This window comes from Thamnophis sirtalis, unplaced genomic scaffold, assembly GCF_051295495.1.
Source record: "Thamnophis sirtalis isolate CommonGarterSnake01/CBP01778 unplaced genomic scaffold, rThaSir2_p1.2 scaffold_1, whole genome shotgun sequence".
Lineage (NCBI taxonomy): Eukaryota > Metazoa > Chordata > Lepidosauria > Squamata > Natricidae > Thamnophis > Thamnophis sirtalis.
In genome coordinates, this window is record NW_028261381.1 from 13,414,305 (window position 1) to 13,433,083 (window position 18,779).

At 39.0% G+C, this 18,779-nt stretch overlaps 1 protein-coding gene across 2 annotated transcripts in view; it reads right to left on the reverse strand.

Moving 5' to 3' along the window:
* Positions 1 to 1,104: 1,104 nt before the first annotated feature.
* NAB1 (NGFI-A binding protein 1) overlaps positions 1,105 to 18,779 on the reverse strand; it is a 60,495-nt gene continuing 42,820 nt past the window's right edge. Inside the window, exons 6-9 of one of the 2 annotated variants that reach the window (XM_087707819.1) lie at positions 8,075 to 8,216; positions 6,434 to 6,583; positions 3,842 to 4,164; positions 1,105 to 1,575 (exon numbers count right to left, since the gene is read on the reverse strand). In XM_087707819.1, the coding sequence (XP_087563945.1) occupies positions 4,073 to 4,164; positions 6,434 to 6,583; positions 8,075 to 8,216 (384 nt within the window). In that variant the 3' untranslated portion in view covers positions 1,105 to 1,575; positions 3,842 to 4,072. The remainder of the gene's footprint in view (positions 1,576 to 3,841; positions 4,165 to 6,433; positions 6,584 to 8,074; positions 8,217 to 18,779) is intronic. The other variant, XM_087707823.1, reaches the window with a different exon arrangement.

Here is an 18,779-nt window from a genome sequence, read left to right on the forward strand (position 1 = left end):
TGGATAGCTCTGTCTTGCATCCGAGATGTTGCTGATGTTCAATCCACGCCATTCCTCTCCCTTGGCAATGTGTTCCCTGAGGCTGCAGTTCATCAACTTCTGAAAGGCCACAGTTCCCTTCTGTAGCAGAGAATCCTTGATTTGTGAGCAGATCTCTGGGTGAAAAGTGAGGTTAGATTCAGCTATTTTCATTAGACATGTTAGGACTGTACCTGCTTAAAAATGATTGGGAAGATTTGGCTCTTGAATAGATCCATAGATCAAGAGATAGAATCTCTTTTATCAATTAAAGCAATCGTTATTTTTTAGTCTTTCGTACACACCTGAAAAATGGTGTTTTTAAGAAGTTTTGAATAAAATGCATGCTCCTTGACCAGACAAAAATGCCACGTAAGAGTTAAGAATTTTTAATGTATTATGAAAGATCAGAATAACTTCAAAGTAATAAAGATTTAAATCAAATTGGAATGTATTCATTTCTACAGACATGATCCTGGATTTTCTAGAAAGAACATCATCTAATAAAAGCTATACAATCTAATCCGTTATGTTAGACTGGAAAATGGTTTTTAGGGAACCTTTTGTTAGTAAAATGTATATATAAGGCTAAACGAGAGCAATGGCAATTTAAAGTATAGTTGTATCAAAAAGCCAATAATTTAAATTATACCTATCAAATACTTTATAGAAGTTTTCATTAATTCAGGCTACGATTAAGAAACAGTTGTGGACTGGATATTGGAAATTCGGATGTATATATGTGCATGTTACGAGACAGCCAGGGAAATCTAGTAACGTGTTCTTAATTTTTCTGTTTCATTCATTGAAGCTGCATTATAATACCAATATTGAAACAAACAGTTCCATTTACCAGAAAGTGGAACTTCCAAAATTCATCAATCTGGAAATTGTAAGCAAATTCCTGTTCATTGGGGGTGGGGTGGGGTAATCATTTGGCAACTTAAATAAGCACCCCATGAAACAGTGTTGAAAATTCTGCTGTTTGATGAAGGACATCAATTGTCTTCTATGATAATCTGAAATTCCTGAAACATACACTAATTGGTTCGTTTCACTTTTTTAAAAAAAAGAACAGACAAGGAAAAAAATTCACCAAAGCGATTTTTATTTTATAATCAACAAGGCACAAAAAAATTCAGAAAACAAGAATACAAATGCAGACAAACATAGATCACACTTCCTTTGCCCCCCCTCCCCCAGATCTCTTTAATACTACACCATTACCACCACGACCATCACCACCACCGTCAAAAAGTTTAAAAACAAGACATTTGGCTCTGTTGCCGTCAACTGATCTCTTCATTTTTAATTTCTACAAAGAACCTATCAACTGGCTTCAAAGGTGAAAGTGTTTTTTAAAAAAATAAAATACAGTCAAGTGGCTTCTAGAAGGCGGGATTATCATTCTCATCACCTCCAATCAGTTTGCTCAGGTGGAAAAGTAACTTTAATCCAACTCATCTGGAAGGCATTAGGTTGGGGAAGGCTGACTCGGAGCCTTTTCATATACGCATTCAGAAAAGTGCATGTTGAACTCATAACACACACTTCTTCCTGGAAGATAAATTTAGGGTTGAGGGAAGTGAGCTTACAAACAGGTCTCCATGTACATTCTGACTTTATAAACTTGAGTGGAGGGTTCTGAGTATTGTAATCAAGTTCTTATTTCTATAATAGTACACATCAAATAGTAAAGAGTTGAGTGTTGGATTCCTACATTGCACTAATCCACAATATTGTTAGCTATGATTGGTTGAATAAACTACAAATGTCTGGTTTCACAGATCACACTTAGCCATTTATCTACGTTTTACAAAAGTACAATGGCTGTTCTTACAGACTACATAAGACATAAATAAGCAAATCATGTAATAATGTAAAACAATGTGTAAACACAGTTACCATACTAAGATGCTTAGGCCTGCTTTCATAGAAATAAACATGGCTCTATTCAATATACTGCACATTTTTAAAAAAACAAAAAGGCAAAGTAAACTGTCTGTATTTGGGGCATGAAATGATTTGCTCAACTGTTAAAAAAAAAGCAAATACCTCATTTTTTAATATTATAACTACATTAGGTCAATACAACTAAAAAGAAAGTTCTCTATTACATCACATTATATTGGCTTTTATTGAACAAATGTCCTATTGATAGTTAACATGTGCTTATTCTCCTGTTATTACTGCTATACCTTGTGATGTCACTAAAATCGAGGAGTACAATTGGAAACATGGACATATATTAATGTTATTAATTCACGCAATAATGAAACTGGCCACTGAAGTCAAATGTAGTGTTTTGATCCATTAAATGCACATTCTTATTGGAATATATTTTGTTATCAAATGGTACAACTCAATTCAAAAAACATTTGCTTTTTAAAAAAAGGTTTTCTTGAGGCAAAATAGGAATGTGTGCTGATGTTTCTACCATGAAGCCTTTCCCCATAAATCAAAACAGATAATTACTAAAACATGTTTTACAATTGAGCCCAATTGAAGAATGACAAGGTTCACCTCGCACAACGTTAATAGCTTCAACATGGTATGTGGAATGATTCTGTAACTGCTAATATATAGATCATAATCTTCGCATATGAGGAGCAATATTGCATCATGGAAAATTAACACGAATATGTGGCACTTCCATGACCAACCACCAACACCCCTCTTCGCAACAAATCCACTGTAGACAAAGTCAGCTTTTTATAAACCCAAGTAATCTTTCCAACTCTGTGCCCCCCAGAAATACTGGCTTCTAATTGCTATCGCACACTGGGTTGCGGAAGATTGAACAAAATCTTATTTAATTGCATTAATATAACTACAGAATTTATGTGCCCTGAATAGAGAGATCTTCTTATGCAAATCCAGATGTCCTACTGGTAGCATATTTAATTTGCAGGAGCCTGGAATAGAAATAGATGTCTCTTCATTACTGTAAACCAAATAGGGCACCACCATTCATACAAATGAAGTCCTCTTTAAATAAATACTTACCCCAATTCCTCATCCATACAAAACAAAATGTATCCGTTTGTGATAGGCAGGATATGATATATGAATGATGTCATCAAGATTGGTAAAGTTGATCCTATATCCTCCTGTACCAGAATATCTATCCACTATTCCTCTTTCTCTGATTATTACATGGCATGTAAATTCATTGGATTGCTTTTTTGGCATTATATTTATCGGAAGCATTCCAACTTTTAAAAGGGAAATTTATTTAAAAGGAATGTTCAAAAACTGGCGACAACATTTCAGGTGCTCTGCCAGTGTCTACTCAAGCAATTTCCACGGGATGAATTTTTGTTTATTTCTTCCTTCCCTGCTTAATTTATACTATGAAACAATACTGTATTTCTTCGTCTCCCTAAATAGCAAACAAGCATACAGTGTAAATAAATACATTACAGATAGACATTCCTGAAGTCTCTGAGAATGTTACACACCGAGCATAAAAATGCCTGTTATAATACAGTCAGCTCTTTGAAATGCTATATTCCTATAACATTTTATGGAATTGCTTTTGTTTTTCACTTTAAAAAATAAACTTGTCGAACCTGCGGTTTAAGTGTCTTACACTATGTTCCCTCCCCGTACCTTTCTCTACCCATGACCTAAACTAAGGTTGTTTTAAAAATAAAAAACAAAATTGGACTTGTAACTATTGAAAGTAGATACTGACATTTCAAGTAAAAATAATGGCAGCCACCTTTACTCGACATAATACGTATTGTGACACTTTAAAAAAAAACATTACGTTACTCATACGTATAATACATTCTTAAATAATAAGGCCCCACAGTATTACTTTGTGAGCCTTTCCCACTTAGAAATCTCCTTTCTCAGGTCTGCACCCACGGCTGCTTCTGCTGCAGTTCCGCTTGTCTCTCAGCTCCTCACTTACGACTGGTTCCAGTTCTTAGGCTTTGGCTATGAAATCCCTTTTTTTTTTCAATGAGGCAACGCTGGTTATTAAGGCTTGATTTGTTTTCCATTCAAAGCTTTATCTGGAAAGAACTCTTTTCCAACAGCAGTAGGTCTATATTGTATCTTCTGGCTCGGTTTTTATGACCTTCCGATCGAAGTTGTTGAAAGCCGAGTGAGGAAAATCTTTTAAAATACCAAGACCTTCTGCAATAACCATAAAAAATAAATTAGTATTGTTGAAAAGCAGTACAAATGGTAACCAATGGCTAGCATATAAAAAACATGGTAGCATCTTACCTACTACATTGTAGTAGCGAAAAATGGGAAGCATATTAAAACCACCATGGTGGAGATACCATGAGAGAAAAGGAGCAGATACCATATTTTTCTGAGTATAAGATGCACTTTCTTCCCCCCCCAAAAGAGGCTGAAAATATGGGTGCATCTTATATTCCGAATGTAGCTTTTTCGAAGCTTTTTTTTTAGGCCTAATGAGGCACCAACCAGTGAAACGATCTTACGTGCTTTGCCTGTTTTTCTCATTGCTGCTTCCTCCGATGATCAGCTGTGCTTTAGAAGCTGTTTTTATTCCCAACTAGGAGATATAAAGCACCCGCACTCAAAACCAACAAACATATGTGCTGAAGCTGACCAGATTAAGGATTCTAGCCAGATGGATACCTGGTAGGCAGAATTCCCCCCCCCCCCCCCACTATTTTCCTCTTCCAAAACTAAGGTGCATCTTATACTCTGAAAAATACGGTACCTCTATGAACAAAGAGGTCACAGCACATTCTTAGAATCAGTGACCTTTGAAACTTAGGCTTCAGGTCTTTGGAGGAACAAGTCCTGGTAGTGAAAACTGCAAACATCCAAACTTCTAACTTGAGATCTTAAAATGGTTGGAAAGATTACAATGATGGTGAGATTTAAAGATGACAGCTCCAGATCCCTTCATAACCAAAGGCGGCTTAAGTTGGCTCACTTTGTATAAAAAACAACCATTTTCATTTATTTATCCATTCAGTTGATTTTTATAATTGCCCATCTCACATATATGACTCTGGGCAGCTCACAACAATCACCAAAATGCAATAAGCAAATTGCAAATAAAAAAACAAATACAATATAACAATATTAAAAATATTAAAACCACTGTAATCGGAAGCCAAGATAAAAAAAACAGTGCTATAAGCCAAGTTTTCTCAGCTCTAAGCCGAGCTCCAAAAGCATCAATTGAAGCAACATTTTCACAACTATTCAGAATAAAGTCAATCCTTCTACTCTCCATTAAGAGTAATTAACCCAGTCTTGCCAGTTCTAACTTTCAAAAGTGCATTCTTTTTTCTCTTTTAAAATTATATAATTATAATATATAATATATAATTAATATATAATGATGCTAGAAAAGGCAATATTTTGAAAACAGTAGCATTGGTATTGGATTTTAAGGTATGAAGCACCAGCAGATATGGGTATCTATTTGTTAACATTGGCAAATAATGTCTGTCAATTAACAAAATATATACACTGTGTTGTCCAGAAGGCTGCCTACTAGGCATAAAGGAACTCAGGGACACTTCCTTCTAAATTCAGATAGCATGGTCATCTGATACTGAGCATACAGCAGCTTTGAAATGCTTTTCTACACCTGCTAACATTTACTTAAACAAACCTGCTGAATGGTGAGAATGCCAGTTATAATATGCCTTCCCTTCCATTAGAGCCACTGATGCAAGAATGGGTTGGAATCTTGTAGTTCTGGAATTCGGTTCCACCACAAAACCGCGGTAGACTAAAGTGCACTCAACGAAAGCGCGTACGTGACGTCATCACAGTGCGACGAAAACAGCACGCTGTGAGTGGTAAACTTAAAATTAAAGCGTAAATCTAAACCTAACCCCCCCAAACCTAACCCTAAACCTAACCCTAAGCCTAACCCTTAACCTAACCCTAAACCTAACCCTATACCAAACTCTTAACCTAACGCTAAACCTAACGCTAACCCTTAACCTAACCCTAACGTTTAACGTAACCCTAACCCTAACCCTTACCTTTATGTGAATCAGCTTGCTTTAAAAGCGCTTTTTAAAGCACCCTTTTTTCTCCGCGGTTGTATTTGTCGCGCTGCTGATGACGTCAGGTATGCGCTTTAATCGGGCGCGCTTTAGTGGACCGCGGTTTTGACGGGTCACGCTGGAATTCCACACATTTTCCTGTTAAAAGGCTGACTCTGAGCATGCTAAGTATCAGTGGATACGATATTACTTAGGTAGTTATCAATCAGGTACAAAACTTCATTAAGCTGCACAAGATTGTCGGAAAGAGACCTCTCTGGATGACAGTTATGGGAGTTGCAGACCCAATCCAAATAAATCTACCTATTTATAAGTTAATTAATTATAGACTATTTTAAAGATATGTTTCCCAGAACATTCAAGATACAGCATGAAAGGGGGGGGGGAATCTTTACCTGGCAATTGTGATTTTGCCTCACCGCCAGCATACTGTCGGCTCAGATCACTGCAAAGGGGTTTCACTCCAGGAGCTTCTCCATCTAATGAAATGTGTGGCATATGTCTATTTGATAGACCCGATATACGGAGATTTAAAGGCCTTTCACCTAAAAGATATCAGCACAGGTGTAAACCATGTGCATGTTATAACAGAAATGGAACAACTCTACCTTCCAAGAGACAAGCCCATTGTAAGTAGCATCCCATGGATGTTATTTACACAAGTGATTATTTTCTGCTTGCTTCTTCACAATATAAGCCTTTCATCCAAACCATATTTTCAACCATTTGGATTTGGATTTTATTTCATTTATATGCCGCCCTTTTCCCCAAAGGGGACTCAGGGCGGCTCACAATTCAAATCAGGGAAGGGGGTACAAACAGGAAATAAAAAAGACGAAACATAACAATACATAATTTAAAAACACACAGCAGTCATACCATTCGAGGCAGGGGGCAACAGCTCTTTAGCCCCAGGCCTGTCGGAACAGCCAGATTTTAAGGGCTTTGCGGAAGGCCTGGAGGTTGGTGAGGGTTCGAATCTCCACGGGGAGCTCGTTCCAGAGGGTCGGAGCAGCCACAGAGAAGGCTCTCCTCCGGGTAGTCGCCAGTCGGCATTGGCCGGCGGATGGAATTCGGAGGAGGCCTAATCTGTGGGATCTAATCGGTCTAGTGGAGGTAATTGGCAGCAGGCGGTCTCTCAAGTACCCAGGTCCAATACCATGAAGGGCTTTATAAGTGACGACTAGCGCCTTGAAGCGTATCCGAAGACCAATAGGCAGCCAGTGCAGCTCGCGGAAGATAGGTGTTACGTGGGTGAACTGAGGTGCACCCACGATCGCTCGCGCGGCTGCATTCTGGACAAGCTGAAGTCTCCAAATGCTCTTCAAGGGCTGCCCCATGTAGAGCATTTCTTGATTCCATAGTCATCAAAAGCATGGGACCCACAAATTAAAGCCCTTGGGAGTAGGATGTGTGCATAAACACACGAAATAGGAACAATTGTAATTACTTTGCCTCTAGAGCATTTTGAATAAATTCAATCATAAACTTCAGACAACTTGTTTTTCCTAAGGCAAAGGTTGGACATTGGAAAATCAGTTGTGCCCTCTGAATCACTCTTTAAATTCCATTCTATATACAGAGGTATTTCTATACTGTATGATATATAACACAGCGCTGTTTTATTGTCAGGAAAATAGGAGGTAGGAATACTAGGCATGTCTGCGGTCTTGAATTATAAATAAAAAGGTTGGGATAATAATAATAGTACCAATAGTAATAAGCACAAAACATCTGGAGCACCACTTGAACACCATTCATCGGCATTGACAAAAACCGTTATCAATTAATTGCAAAAGGCAGCTTTACTTGGAGAATCGTACATCCTGGGACAATATCTTTCACATCATCAAATAACATCTGCCAATCCCAGGTCCTTGGGAAGGATCTGACAGGTGGATAAAAATGCCAAATCCACGCTAAACATCTGATTAACACTTCAATCAACCATGATAATAGTAATAGTTATCACTACCGCATCTACCTCAAAAAGAAATGCATTATGGCAAATATCTGCCTGGAAAAGCAAACAGTACCTTGTCCATCCAGAGGATCTGGCGTCAATCCATTGGGACTGCTTTCTTCTGAACTTTGCCTGTAAAGACCTGTGGAGAGTCGTCGTTCCAAGCCAGCTTGGCTGCAAAGGAACTCCATTTGTTTGGCCATCATCTTTTCAGGCTGAAATGAACCAGAGATGTATGCAGACAGCAGAATTACTACACTGTACCACCAGCCACTTGCCAAACAGATATTGTGAGCCTAAAAACCAGCACGGGCGTGGCCAAGCACTTTGAAAGGTTCACAAGTAGCAGTGGAGGCAGAATCTCTGCTGAGGATCTCCAAAAAGCAAGCGGAATCAAAGAGTAAGCTCCAACAGTTAGAACACTCAACCATTTTCAAACCTCCTTTCTGGTAACTCATAAACCTGTTAAAACAATGCTGCTGTTTTGCCATGCTTTTAACCAGTGGTGGGTTTCAAAAAAATTTCCGAACCTACTCTGTGGGTGTGGCCTTTGTGGGAGTGGCTTGCCGGCCATGTGACTTGGTGGGAGTGGCCAGCCATGTGTTCTCTCTCTCTCTCTCTCTCTCTCTCTCTCTCTCTCTCTTTCCTTCCTTTTGTCTCTCTGTCCCCTTTTCCTTTTTTTCTTTCATCTCTCTCTCACTTTTTTCTTTCTTTTTTTATTTATTTCTTCCTTTCTTTCTCTTTCTCTTTCTGTGTGAGTCTGTCTCTGTGTGTGTGTGTGTGTGTGTGTGTCAGTGGTGGGTTTCAAAAATTTTTGGAACCTCTTCTGTAGGTCCACTGGTGGAACCTCTTCTAACCTGTTCGGTAGATTTGACGAACCGGTTCTACCAAACTGGTGCAAACTGGTAGGAACCCACCTCTGCTTTTAACCAGGATTAAATGTTTCTAACGGCAACCTGCTGTGAATTGGTTGAATATTAGTTGATTTTCTTTTCTGTTTTTATTCTCCATTTTTACTCTGTTGGGGTGGTGGGTGGGAGGAGGACTGAGAGAAAGTGACTAGGCCAAAGCCACCCTAGCTGGCTTTGTGGTACAGGCATTGACAATTTCCTGGTTTCTAGCCTTGTGCTTTAACCACTACGTCAAAATGGCTTTAGTTAGTTGCATGTTATTTAAACTCTTCAGATTGGGACACAGGACACAAGACCTGTGAATTTAAGGAACAGTCCTATGATAACTCCAAATATATGCTATTGCTCTAAAAAGATGCTTGTGCAATGAATTTAATAATAATAATCATGGGAAGTGAAACAAAGAATAACTGAGCATCTAGAACAGCACAAAAATAACAAAATTTGCTTGCACTGAAGCTTGTTAAAAGAAAATAATCTCCTACAAGTATTTAAAAAATGCCCATACAGGTAGAGCACAATTGTGCCTAAAATTTATATTGCTAAGTAAGAATTATATTAAGTGAGTTTTGCTCCATTTTACAATTTTTCTTGCCCCATTTGTTAAAGTGAATCATTGCAGTTGTTGAGTTAATAACATGGTTGTTAAGCAAATCTGGTTTTCCCTTTGACTTTGCTTGCCAGAAGGTCACAAAAGGTATTCGTGTGATCTCGGTACACTGCAACCGCCATAAATGTGAATCAGTTGTCAAATCATATGACCATGGGGATACTGCAATGGTAATAAGTGAAAAATGGTCATAAGTCATTTTTTTCCAGTGCCGATGTAACTTCAAACGGTCACTAATTGAACTGTTGTAAGTCAAGGACTATTTGTACTGCAGTATTAAATAAAAGCATCAGCACAAACAAGCCAACTAATGTAATAGCATGACCATAGTTTTAACCGAATACTTTTGGATGCAAAATCAAAAACGGGGGGAAAATCAAGCAGTGCATCACCAAAAGATCAAGTTGGAAAATATGATCAATATGCTAAGATGCAAACAAATTGGAACAGATGAAAGAAAAGCTGAAGAATAAGAGGACCAAAGATTATCCAATCAAGAAACAAGCAAGATCAAAAGAGCTCCGGAAATAATAAAAACAGCAAATAACAGCCATAGCCAAGAAAATCAGCAGACCACACAGTACAGGCAGAATCTCCAATTTCAGTTGAATCAGAAATGTTTCTACTAATTCAACAACGGAGAGAGTGCAATAAATCAACCAACACCTGACAAAGAAGAAACAATGCAACTCTTTGTTCAGCTAAGCCCAAACAGCAGAGGGACAACCGATCAGCTCCTAATCGACAGAATGATTTTGGAAAACTTTAACAGAAGGAAGACCAACTTAAATGTAGCTTGGATTGATTACAAGAAGACATTCGACTCCCTGCCACATGACTGGATAATCACATGCTTAGAAGTTAACAGGAGTCTGCAGAAACATCAGAAGCTTGGTGCAAAGACCAATAACACCATGGAAGACAATGGTGACAGACTGGGAGAGGTTAATATCAACAAAGGACATTTTTTTTAAAAGGCTCACTATCACCACTACTGTTTGTAGTTACACTGATTCCTCCGTCAACAATACTGAACAATTCATGACTTGCCTATCAAACATCTGCTAGACCAGTGTTTTTCAACCACTGTGCCGTGGCACACTAGTGTGCCGTGACGTAGTGTAAGGTGTGCCGTGGGAGAATTACTTTATATATAGTCAATATAGGCACAGAGTTAATTTTTTTTAACATTTTCTAATGGTGGTGTGCCTCGTGATTTTTTTCATGAAAAAAGTGTGCCTTTGCACAAAAAAGGTTGAAAAACACTGTGCTAGACTATCTCCCCTCCTTTACACAGAAGATCCAAAGCGGCATGGAAAAACAGTGTCTGAAATTGAATTGCTGCTTAAAACTGTCCAAATACATATCCAATATACCACAGTGGACTTTGGACTATAGAAATGTGCCACCCTCCCCGTCAATAGAGAAGAATGATGAATGCAGAAGGAATTAGGATGCCCTATGGAAATAACACCAACAGGATGGATGAAGAAGATCACTACAAATATCTTGGCGTTCTTCAAGCTAGCCACTGGGAGACCCTGAGTTCTAGTGTTGCCTGAGGCATGAAGCCAGCTGGATGACTTTGAGCTAATCCTTTTCTCTCAGTCCTAGGAAGCAGGCAATGACAAACCCCTTCTGAAAAACCTTGAAAAGAAAATTGCAGGGATTTCTCTAGGCAGTTGCCTAGACAATGATTTGAAAGCACAAAATAAATTAATATGGTAATAATAATAACACCCCAGACTTAACAATTGTTGAAAAGAAAGACAAATAGTCTGGATGGTGTATGCTGGAGCAACGAAAGACAGCAGAAGAGAAGAAAAAGGGAGAAAGTCTTGAGAAAAATCACAAAATACAAAGATCTACAAATAAAATGACTGCAGCAAGAAGAAGCAAAGATAGTACTAAGAGCAATAGGCACTTTGGGTGCAATCCTACAACATCTGGAGCACCACTTGAACACCTGGCATTGACAATATTCCCATCAGTCAATTACAAAAGGCAATTTTCCTTGGAACAGCTTACATCCTGGGACAATATGTTTAATATTATTAAACAACAACATCTGCCTATCTCAATTCCTTTGGAAGGGCTCTAAAGCCGGAGAATAATGCCAAATTCAATATAAACATCTAGCGGCTTTATGACCATCATCATCATCATCATCATCATCATCATCATCATCATCATCATCATCATCATCATCACAATAATGATGGTGCAAAATGAGAGGCAACATTAAATCCCACATAAATGACAAACAAAACTGAAGAGATAAATTAATTATTGGAAAATTAAATTAATTTGATGGCACCGGAAAGCCAACCAGGGAGGAAATGTCAGAAACCTTTCCTTGGAGATGTCCTAGATTTAATTATAAAAATAATAAAGGCAGGATAAAAATCAAATAAGTAAATAAGTAAAATTTCACAACAGAGAAATCTATACCAAAGGGAACTTTTCATTACCGGCACCTGTTTTAACATCACCTACAAAGGCATGTTGAAAAAGTGCCTTCATGTGATCTAAAGCCATAGCTATAAATGGGAGGAAAAGAATCGTTTAAGCACAAAGCTCTGAAGGGCACTGAGAATCAAAGCAGCCCTCTGATTACAATAAGACAAATTTCCTGCAGTATCACACACAGTAGCTCTTCCAAGTTAGAAATGACCAGGGCATGTATTTTTGAAGCAAACTAATTAGGGAATCATGGACCTGTCAAAGTGATTCAATCCCCAGAAGCCATTTAAGATCAATGCGCAAGCATCCCACCAGATAACAACTTGATCCTTTAAGATGTGTGGGCGTGCGTGCATGCGTATGCATGCACTCTCAAGCCAATTCTGACTCTTGGCAACTGCCTTGCAGTTTTCCTGGCATTATTTTTCAAAAGTGGTTTGCTATTGCATCTTTTCTAGGACTGAGATAAAGTGAGTGATTCAAAGCCACTGGCTGACCCTGTGCCAAAGACAGAACTAAAACTTATGGTCCCTGGCCTGCTGCCTTAACTACTACAACAAACTGTCTGTCTTGGGGAAATTATGAAAGCCAAAAGGCAAAATAGGAAGACATCAGGTAATCCAATGAAAATTGTTAACTATTCTATGTTAATTGTTGACTACTCTCTCAATACTAATCAGATTGCCTCTCCTGAAAGCATTCCCCTCTCTCTTTAAAGTAAAACCTGAGTACTGCTTAGAAATAAGATAAGGTAACCTTTATTGTCATTTTTTACTGTGGTAGGCACACTAAAAGGTAAAGGTTCCCCTCGCACATATGTACTAGTCGTTACCGACTCTAGGGGGCGTGCTCATCTCCATTTCTAAGCTGAAGAGCCAGCGCTGTTCAAAGACCTCTCCGTGGTCATGTGGCCAGCATGACTAAATGCCGAAAGCGAATGAAGCGCTGTTACCTTCTCAACAAAGTAGTCCTTATTTTTCTACTTCCCTTTTTTCGTGCTTTCGAACTGCTAGGTTGGCAGAAGCTGGAACAAGTAACAGGAGCTCACTCCATTACACGGACTAGGGATTCGAACTGCTGAACTTTTTGATCGGCAAGCTAAGTGTCTTAGCCACTGAGTCACCTGGCGTGGGCACACTGGCACATGTTAAAAATGAAATTCTGTTGCCTGTTCTCAAAAGTGTACACATACACACACATCCTGACGGGGTATTTCTATCCTCACACTTCTGAAAGTCCATCAATAAGCATCATTATTTTTCTTAATAGAATATGCCACATTAGCATAATAATCTACAATGATTCTAAAGCACCTGAGGTTTATCTAAACTTAGTTTTGTTTCTAAAAATATGGCTGGTATAATTCATGACATAATTCTCTGTTCTTTAAATAATTATTTTAATCAGATGCTGTTGCTGCTCTTGAAATATTCTCTCTGTGTATATACACACAGGATCATTTCAAAAGGATCATTGGATTTTAATAATTTATGTTTAAAATTCACCACCACCATAGGAAAAATGACAACACTTCACTCATGCTTTATTTCTGGATACAGTACTATCCACTTAATAAAAAAATCTCAACAATCTGTCATTCTGAAAAGTGTAGGACGACAGTTTACTTGTGAATAATAATAAAGCACAAAATTTGCCCGAATAAAGAAACAGGCCTTATGGACTACAAGGAAAATATAATTAAGAGGGCACAGAACCTGTTAGAATATAGTCTAAATGAACAGAGCTGAGAGAATACTATATTCTAAATAGTGCTATTTTTAATTACAGGAACAGTTCATCAGTTTGAAAAGAAAACAACCAATTTAAATGAGACACACAATGTTGGAAGGAAAATGGATAGAAAACAAATACACAGTAATGGAATGGGAAAAAAAAATCCAGTTTCTAACCACAACCACATTAAACGTAACAGGCTAAATCAACACATCCCTGGCACCATGGAGTTTTTGCAATTCTGCTCATAGCATTAAACGTGGAACTCCTCACCCGAGATATTTTATTGCGTTCTAAAGATAGAAAGCAACAGCTCTTGAGTTGCTCCCTGCCAGATGCTGTGAACAACTCTAAGAAGACTTTGTGAGCGCTATCCTTCATGAGATCTGGAAACTGTAAGCCCATATCTATGGAAGGCAACAGTTTTGTGAAGAATGTGAAAAGCATGTTTGAACTAAAGAGCCAGGAGTAATTTGATTTCATGACCGTATTTGTATAACTCTGGGTATATTAGGTATATATCCCTTATCGAGGTGTTTTAGAAATGTATCTGTAATGTAAACTCTTCTGTAATGGACACTGAAACCACTCAATGTAAACATTCCTTATATAGTCATATTCTATACCAGTGTGTAAACCATCTTCACTGTCTCTGCTGACTTTATGTAAAAGGACAAAGTATACAAAATGGGATTAGGCAAGGACAGAAATTGAATTTTTAATAAGAATTTGTTCGGATAGTCCATTTCCACCCTGTTTCCCTGAAAATAACACCTCCCTGGATAATAAGCCCAATCGGGCTTTTGAGCGCATGTGCTAAAATAAGCCTTCCCCAAAAATAAGCCTTCCTTGAAAATATTGCAACACAGCAGCAGCCATGAGGTGACCATGCTAGCTGCCTCCTATGCCTCACAAATAATAAGATCTCCCCGAAAATAAGGCCAAGTGCTTATTTCGGGGGATCAAAAGAAAATAAGACCCTGTCTTATTTTTGGGGAAACATGGTAATTCATTAGTAATAAATAAATTAGAATAAAAGGAATAAATAAAGTAGGGATAGGAAGAGTATTGCCACATTTAAACTTTGGTGTTGAGGAAGACTCCTGAGAATACCTCAGGCAGCTAAGAAAGCAAGCCGTGGGTTATTGCACTCTACATGGGGCTGCCCCTGAAAAGTGTTCAGAGACTACAACTAGTCCAGAATGCAGCCGCGCGAGCGATACTAGTTATACCAAGATACACCCACATTACACCTATCCTCCGCGAGCTGCACTGGCTCCCTATTGGTCTCCGAGCGCGATTCAAGGTGCTGGTCATTACCTTTAAAGCCCTACATAGCCTAGTACCGGATATCTGCGAGACCGTCTTCTGCCGCATACCTCCCAACGGCCGATAAGATTGCACAGGGTGGGCCTTCTCCGGGTGCCGTCAGCCAGACAATGTCGGCTGGCGGCTCCCCGGGGAAGGGCCTTCTCTGTAGCCGCTCCGACCCTATGGAATGAACTACCCCCAGATATCCGGACCCTACCCACTCTCATGGCCTTCCGAAAGGCTATCAAAACCTGGCTATTCCAACAGGCCTGAGGCTGTTGACCTCATGACCGAGGTCCAGCCCCGATTAGACTGGGTGCATGTTGTGTTTTTTTTAATCTGTTTTCCTCCGTTTTTTTTTTTAACTTTTCACTTTTTAAAATCTATTTTCTGTAAGCCGCCCGGAGTCCTTCGGGATTGGGCGGCCTATAAATTTATTAAATCAAATCAAATCAAATATTGAACAAACAACCCCAGCGTTTGCACTGGTGGCACAAATGAGCAGGCTCAAATTATCCTACTTTGGACATATTACGTGAAGACCGAACTCTCTGGAAAAGGCTCTAATGCTGGCAAAGAAAGAAAAGAAGAGGACAACCAGAAGAAAAGTGGATGGACTCAATTATAGTGGCACCACTGGAAGACCAAGTTGGAGACAGATTGTCATGGAGAAAATCTATCTATGCAGTTGCTAGGAGTAAAACAACAACAACAACAACAACCCTTGAAGGCAAATAATCAATCACAATAGGATACAACAGCAAATTTCCTCCAATTTTGCTTGTTCTACTGAATTCAGCCTCTCTCTCCAAGATCCTCCTTTGTCTACAATGCAGGAAAGTCAAGTTCTAACAACACAGCCTATGAGCGAAGAGCCACACTAGGTCAAAATCTCTCAAACCGCATGCAGGCTGAAAGACTTGGCATGCTTTTCTTCTTCACAAAAGCAGGATCATTTCAGCTGCTGGTATTTGTCATGGACATGTCCATATATTTATGCAACGGCACAATAATCTGCTGTTATCCTTTCCAGGAGTTTTGTTTTTCCTTCAAATTGCCAACCTAGCTTGCAGCCCTGTCATTTTTTTTTTAATGATCTCCCATTCTAGTACAAACCAAGTCCGAGGTGGCGCAGTGGTTAGAGTGCAGTACTGCAGGCCACTTCAGCTGACTGCTATCTGCAGTTCGGCGGTTCAAATCTCACCGGCTCAAGGTTGACTCAGCCTTCCATCCTTCCGAGGTGGGTGAAATGAGGACCCAGACTGTGGGGGTGATATGCTGACTCTGTAAACCGCTTAGAGAGGGCTGAAAGCCCTATGAAGCGGTATATAAGCCTAACTGCTATTGCTATAAGTCCAATCTTGCTTAGCTTTTCAAGTTCAGGTTGGGTAAATGCCATCACATAGCTAGTTATTGAAGAGTGCAGTGGCTAGTTATTGATTTCTTCTTTCCATCCATTTCTTCTTACTATATACCAGGGTGTCAAACTGGCGGCCCACGGGCCAGATGCGTCATGCCCACCCCAGCTCTGCGGATGGGAAAAACATCACGTGATGGAAACGGGATGTGGGGAGTTTTATACCCGTGCTCTATAGGGTTGCAGATTATCTAACTAGTGTACCTTTTGAGGGACACGGAATGCAATGTTTTAAATCATTGTTTTTTCATGGACCTCCCCCCTCCAGATAAGAAGATTAAGAGCTGCCATGTAATTTTCTTTTCCTGCTTATATTGTTTTTAATTGTTTAATTATTTCACATGCCACCCAGAATAAAAAAAAAACCTGGAGTGGCATACGCACATTATAAATAAACAAATGCACCAAGGATAGCATTAGACCCCCTTCCTAATTTTGCCATCTAAACAATACATGTAATGAGGACTGTATATCAGAAAATCGGTTGGACATATGATCATCTCCACAATTAAATTGCAACTGATTCATCCGAGATTGTTAGATTTGAATGGCTGAAAGGATGCGGAGCAAAGAAAAACCACGGAGCGCTGTAATCATTTGTTATTAAACCAGAGAGGTCAGCCGAACCTGTAAGTATCTTGTTTTACATTTCAAAAATCCAGAAAGGAGCTGCAGCAGGATCAGTTTGTTCCCTTTCAAAGTATTTTCATCAGATTGGGGTGAGTATAAATATAACAAAGAAAGTAAAAGCAATTTTCTCTCTATATTTATTCAGGTATAAGCCCCATTATACTAACTATGTGTTAACTGCCATATTAAGCTCTAATTATATATGCACACAGTAACACATATCCTGGATTGCACTTTATTTAACGTTTTGTATTTCTAAGAAATCAAGGCTGGGATATACTTGAAAAATGAATAGGGTATATAGTGGACGGGTCAGAGGGGGGAAAACTGCACACTCTAAAGGTTTCATAAATTAATGTATGAATAAATACAAATAGATGCTTCAAGAAGGTGCAGAAAAGTAGTATGAAAGGCTTAAAACAATTCAACCACTCTCTTATTTGATACCATTACCCTTCAAATTACAGCTAAATAAACACATCTAATCCACTTTGTCATCAAATGAGGAAAAAAAAAAAAGCCAGGAACTTTACAAATGCAAACAACTTCAAAGTGTTATTAATGCATTTTATGTGAAGTTTTTATCCATTTCTCATTTAACTTTTTTCCAATCATGTTACAGTTAGTTGGTACAAATGGTTTGTCACAACATCTGGAGGTGGTGGCGTTGACAAATTAAGGTGATAAAAAAGAGAAGTAATTCTGCAGGCAGAAAAACAGCCAAAGAGATGTCCCCAAATTAGAAGGCTGGATCTCGAATGCAATGTCTCTGATCTTTTCCAGCTCCCTCCCATCTGGAGTTGTTAGGAAAGTTATTTTCAGCTATACTGATTTTCAGAGAATCCCCAAGCTCCAAATTAAGCATTTTCCCAATTACGCCTCTTTGCAGCTCTATACCTGATTAATCAGAAGAAAAAAGAGAGTCTTCTTACGGTATTTGGTAGGCTACTTTCAATAGCAATAGCAGTTAGACTTATATACCGCTTCATAGGGCTTTCAGCCCTCTCTAAGCGGTTTACAGAATCAGCATATCGCCCCCACAGTCTGGGTCCTCATTTCACCCACGGATGGAAGGCTGAGTCAACCTTGAGCCGGTGAGATTAGAACCGCTGAACTGCATATAACAGTCAGCTGAAGTGGCCTGCAGTACTGCACCCTAACCACTGCACCACCTTGGCTCCACTTTCAACCTGGCTAGTAGGAAGGATTGTCCTGCTTTCGCACAGTTGTTTACTTGTTTTGTGTTTGATCACTTTACATCAAGCCTGACTTTACCGAAGCCTTATGCTGCCCCACCCACCCAAGACCTGAGAGCTCATGAAACTGGAGTAAAGGGGAAGAAGCAGGTGAAAATTAATGGCATCAGTTGCTACACAGGACAGGACATTTGGAGTTGGGGAGTCCATGGTTTCGACTATGAATGTAGGTACCATAGAACAGATGTATGATGGTGTTAAATCTCTGAGACAGGCAGAACATCTAGCAGCTGGGAATTTGGTCCATTTCCCAACTCTGAAGTCCTTAAGTAAGGATGCACTTAAATCTCTTCAAGAATTTGTAGCAATCATTTCTGATTTAGAATTATGGAATCATAAGGTGGGAAGGGACCTTGGAGGTCTTCTAGTCCAGCCCCTGGCCCATGGCAGAATTTACAGAAAGAATTTGATTTTAAGGCACTGAAATCACACTTTCACTTTTTTGC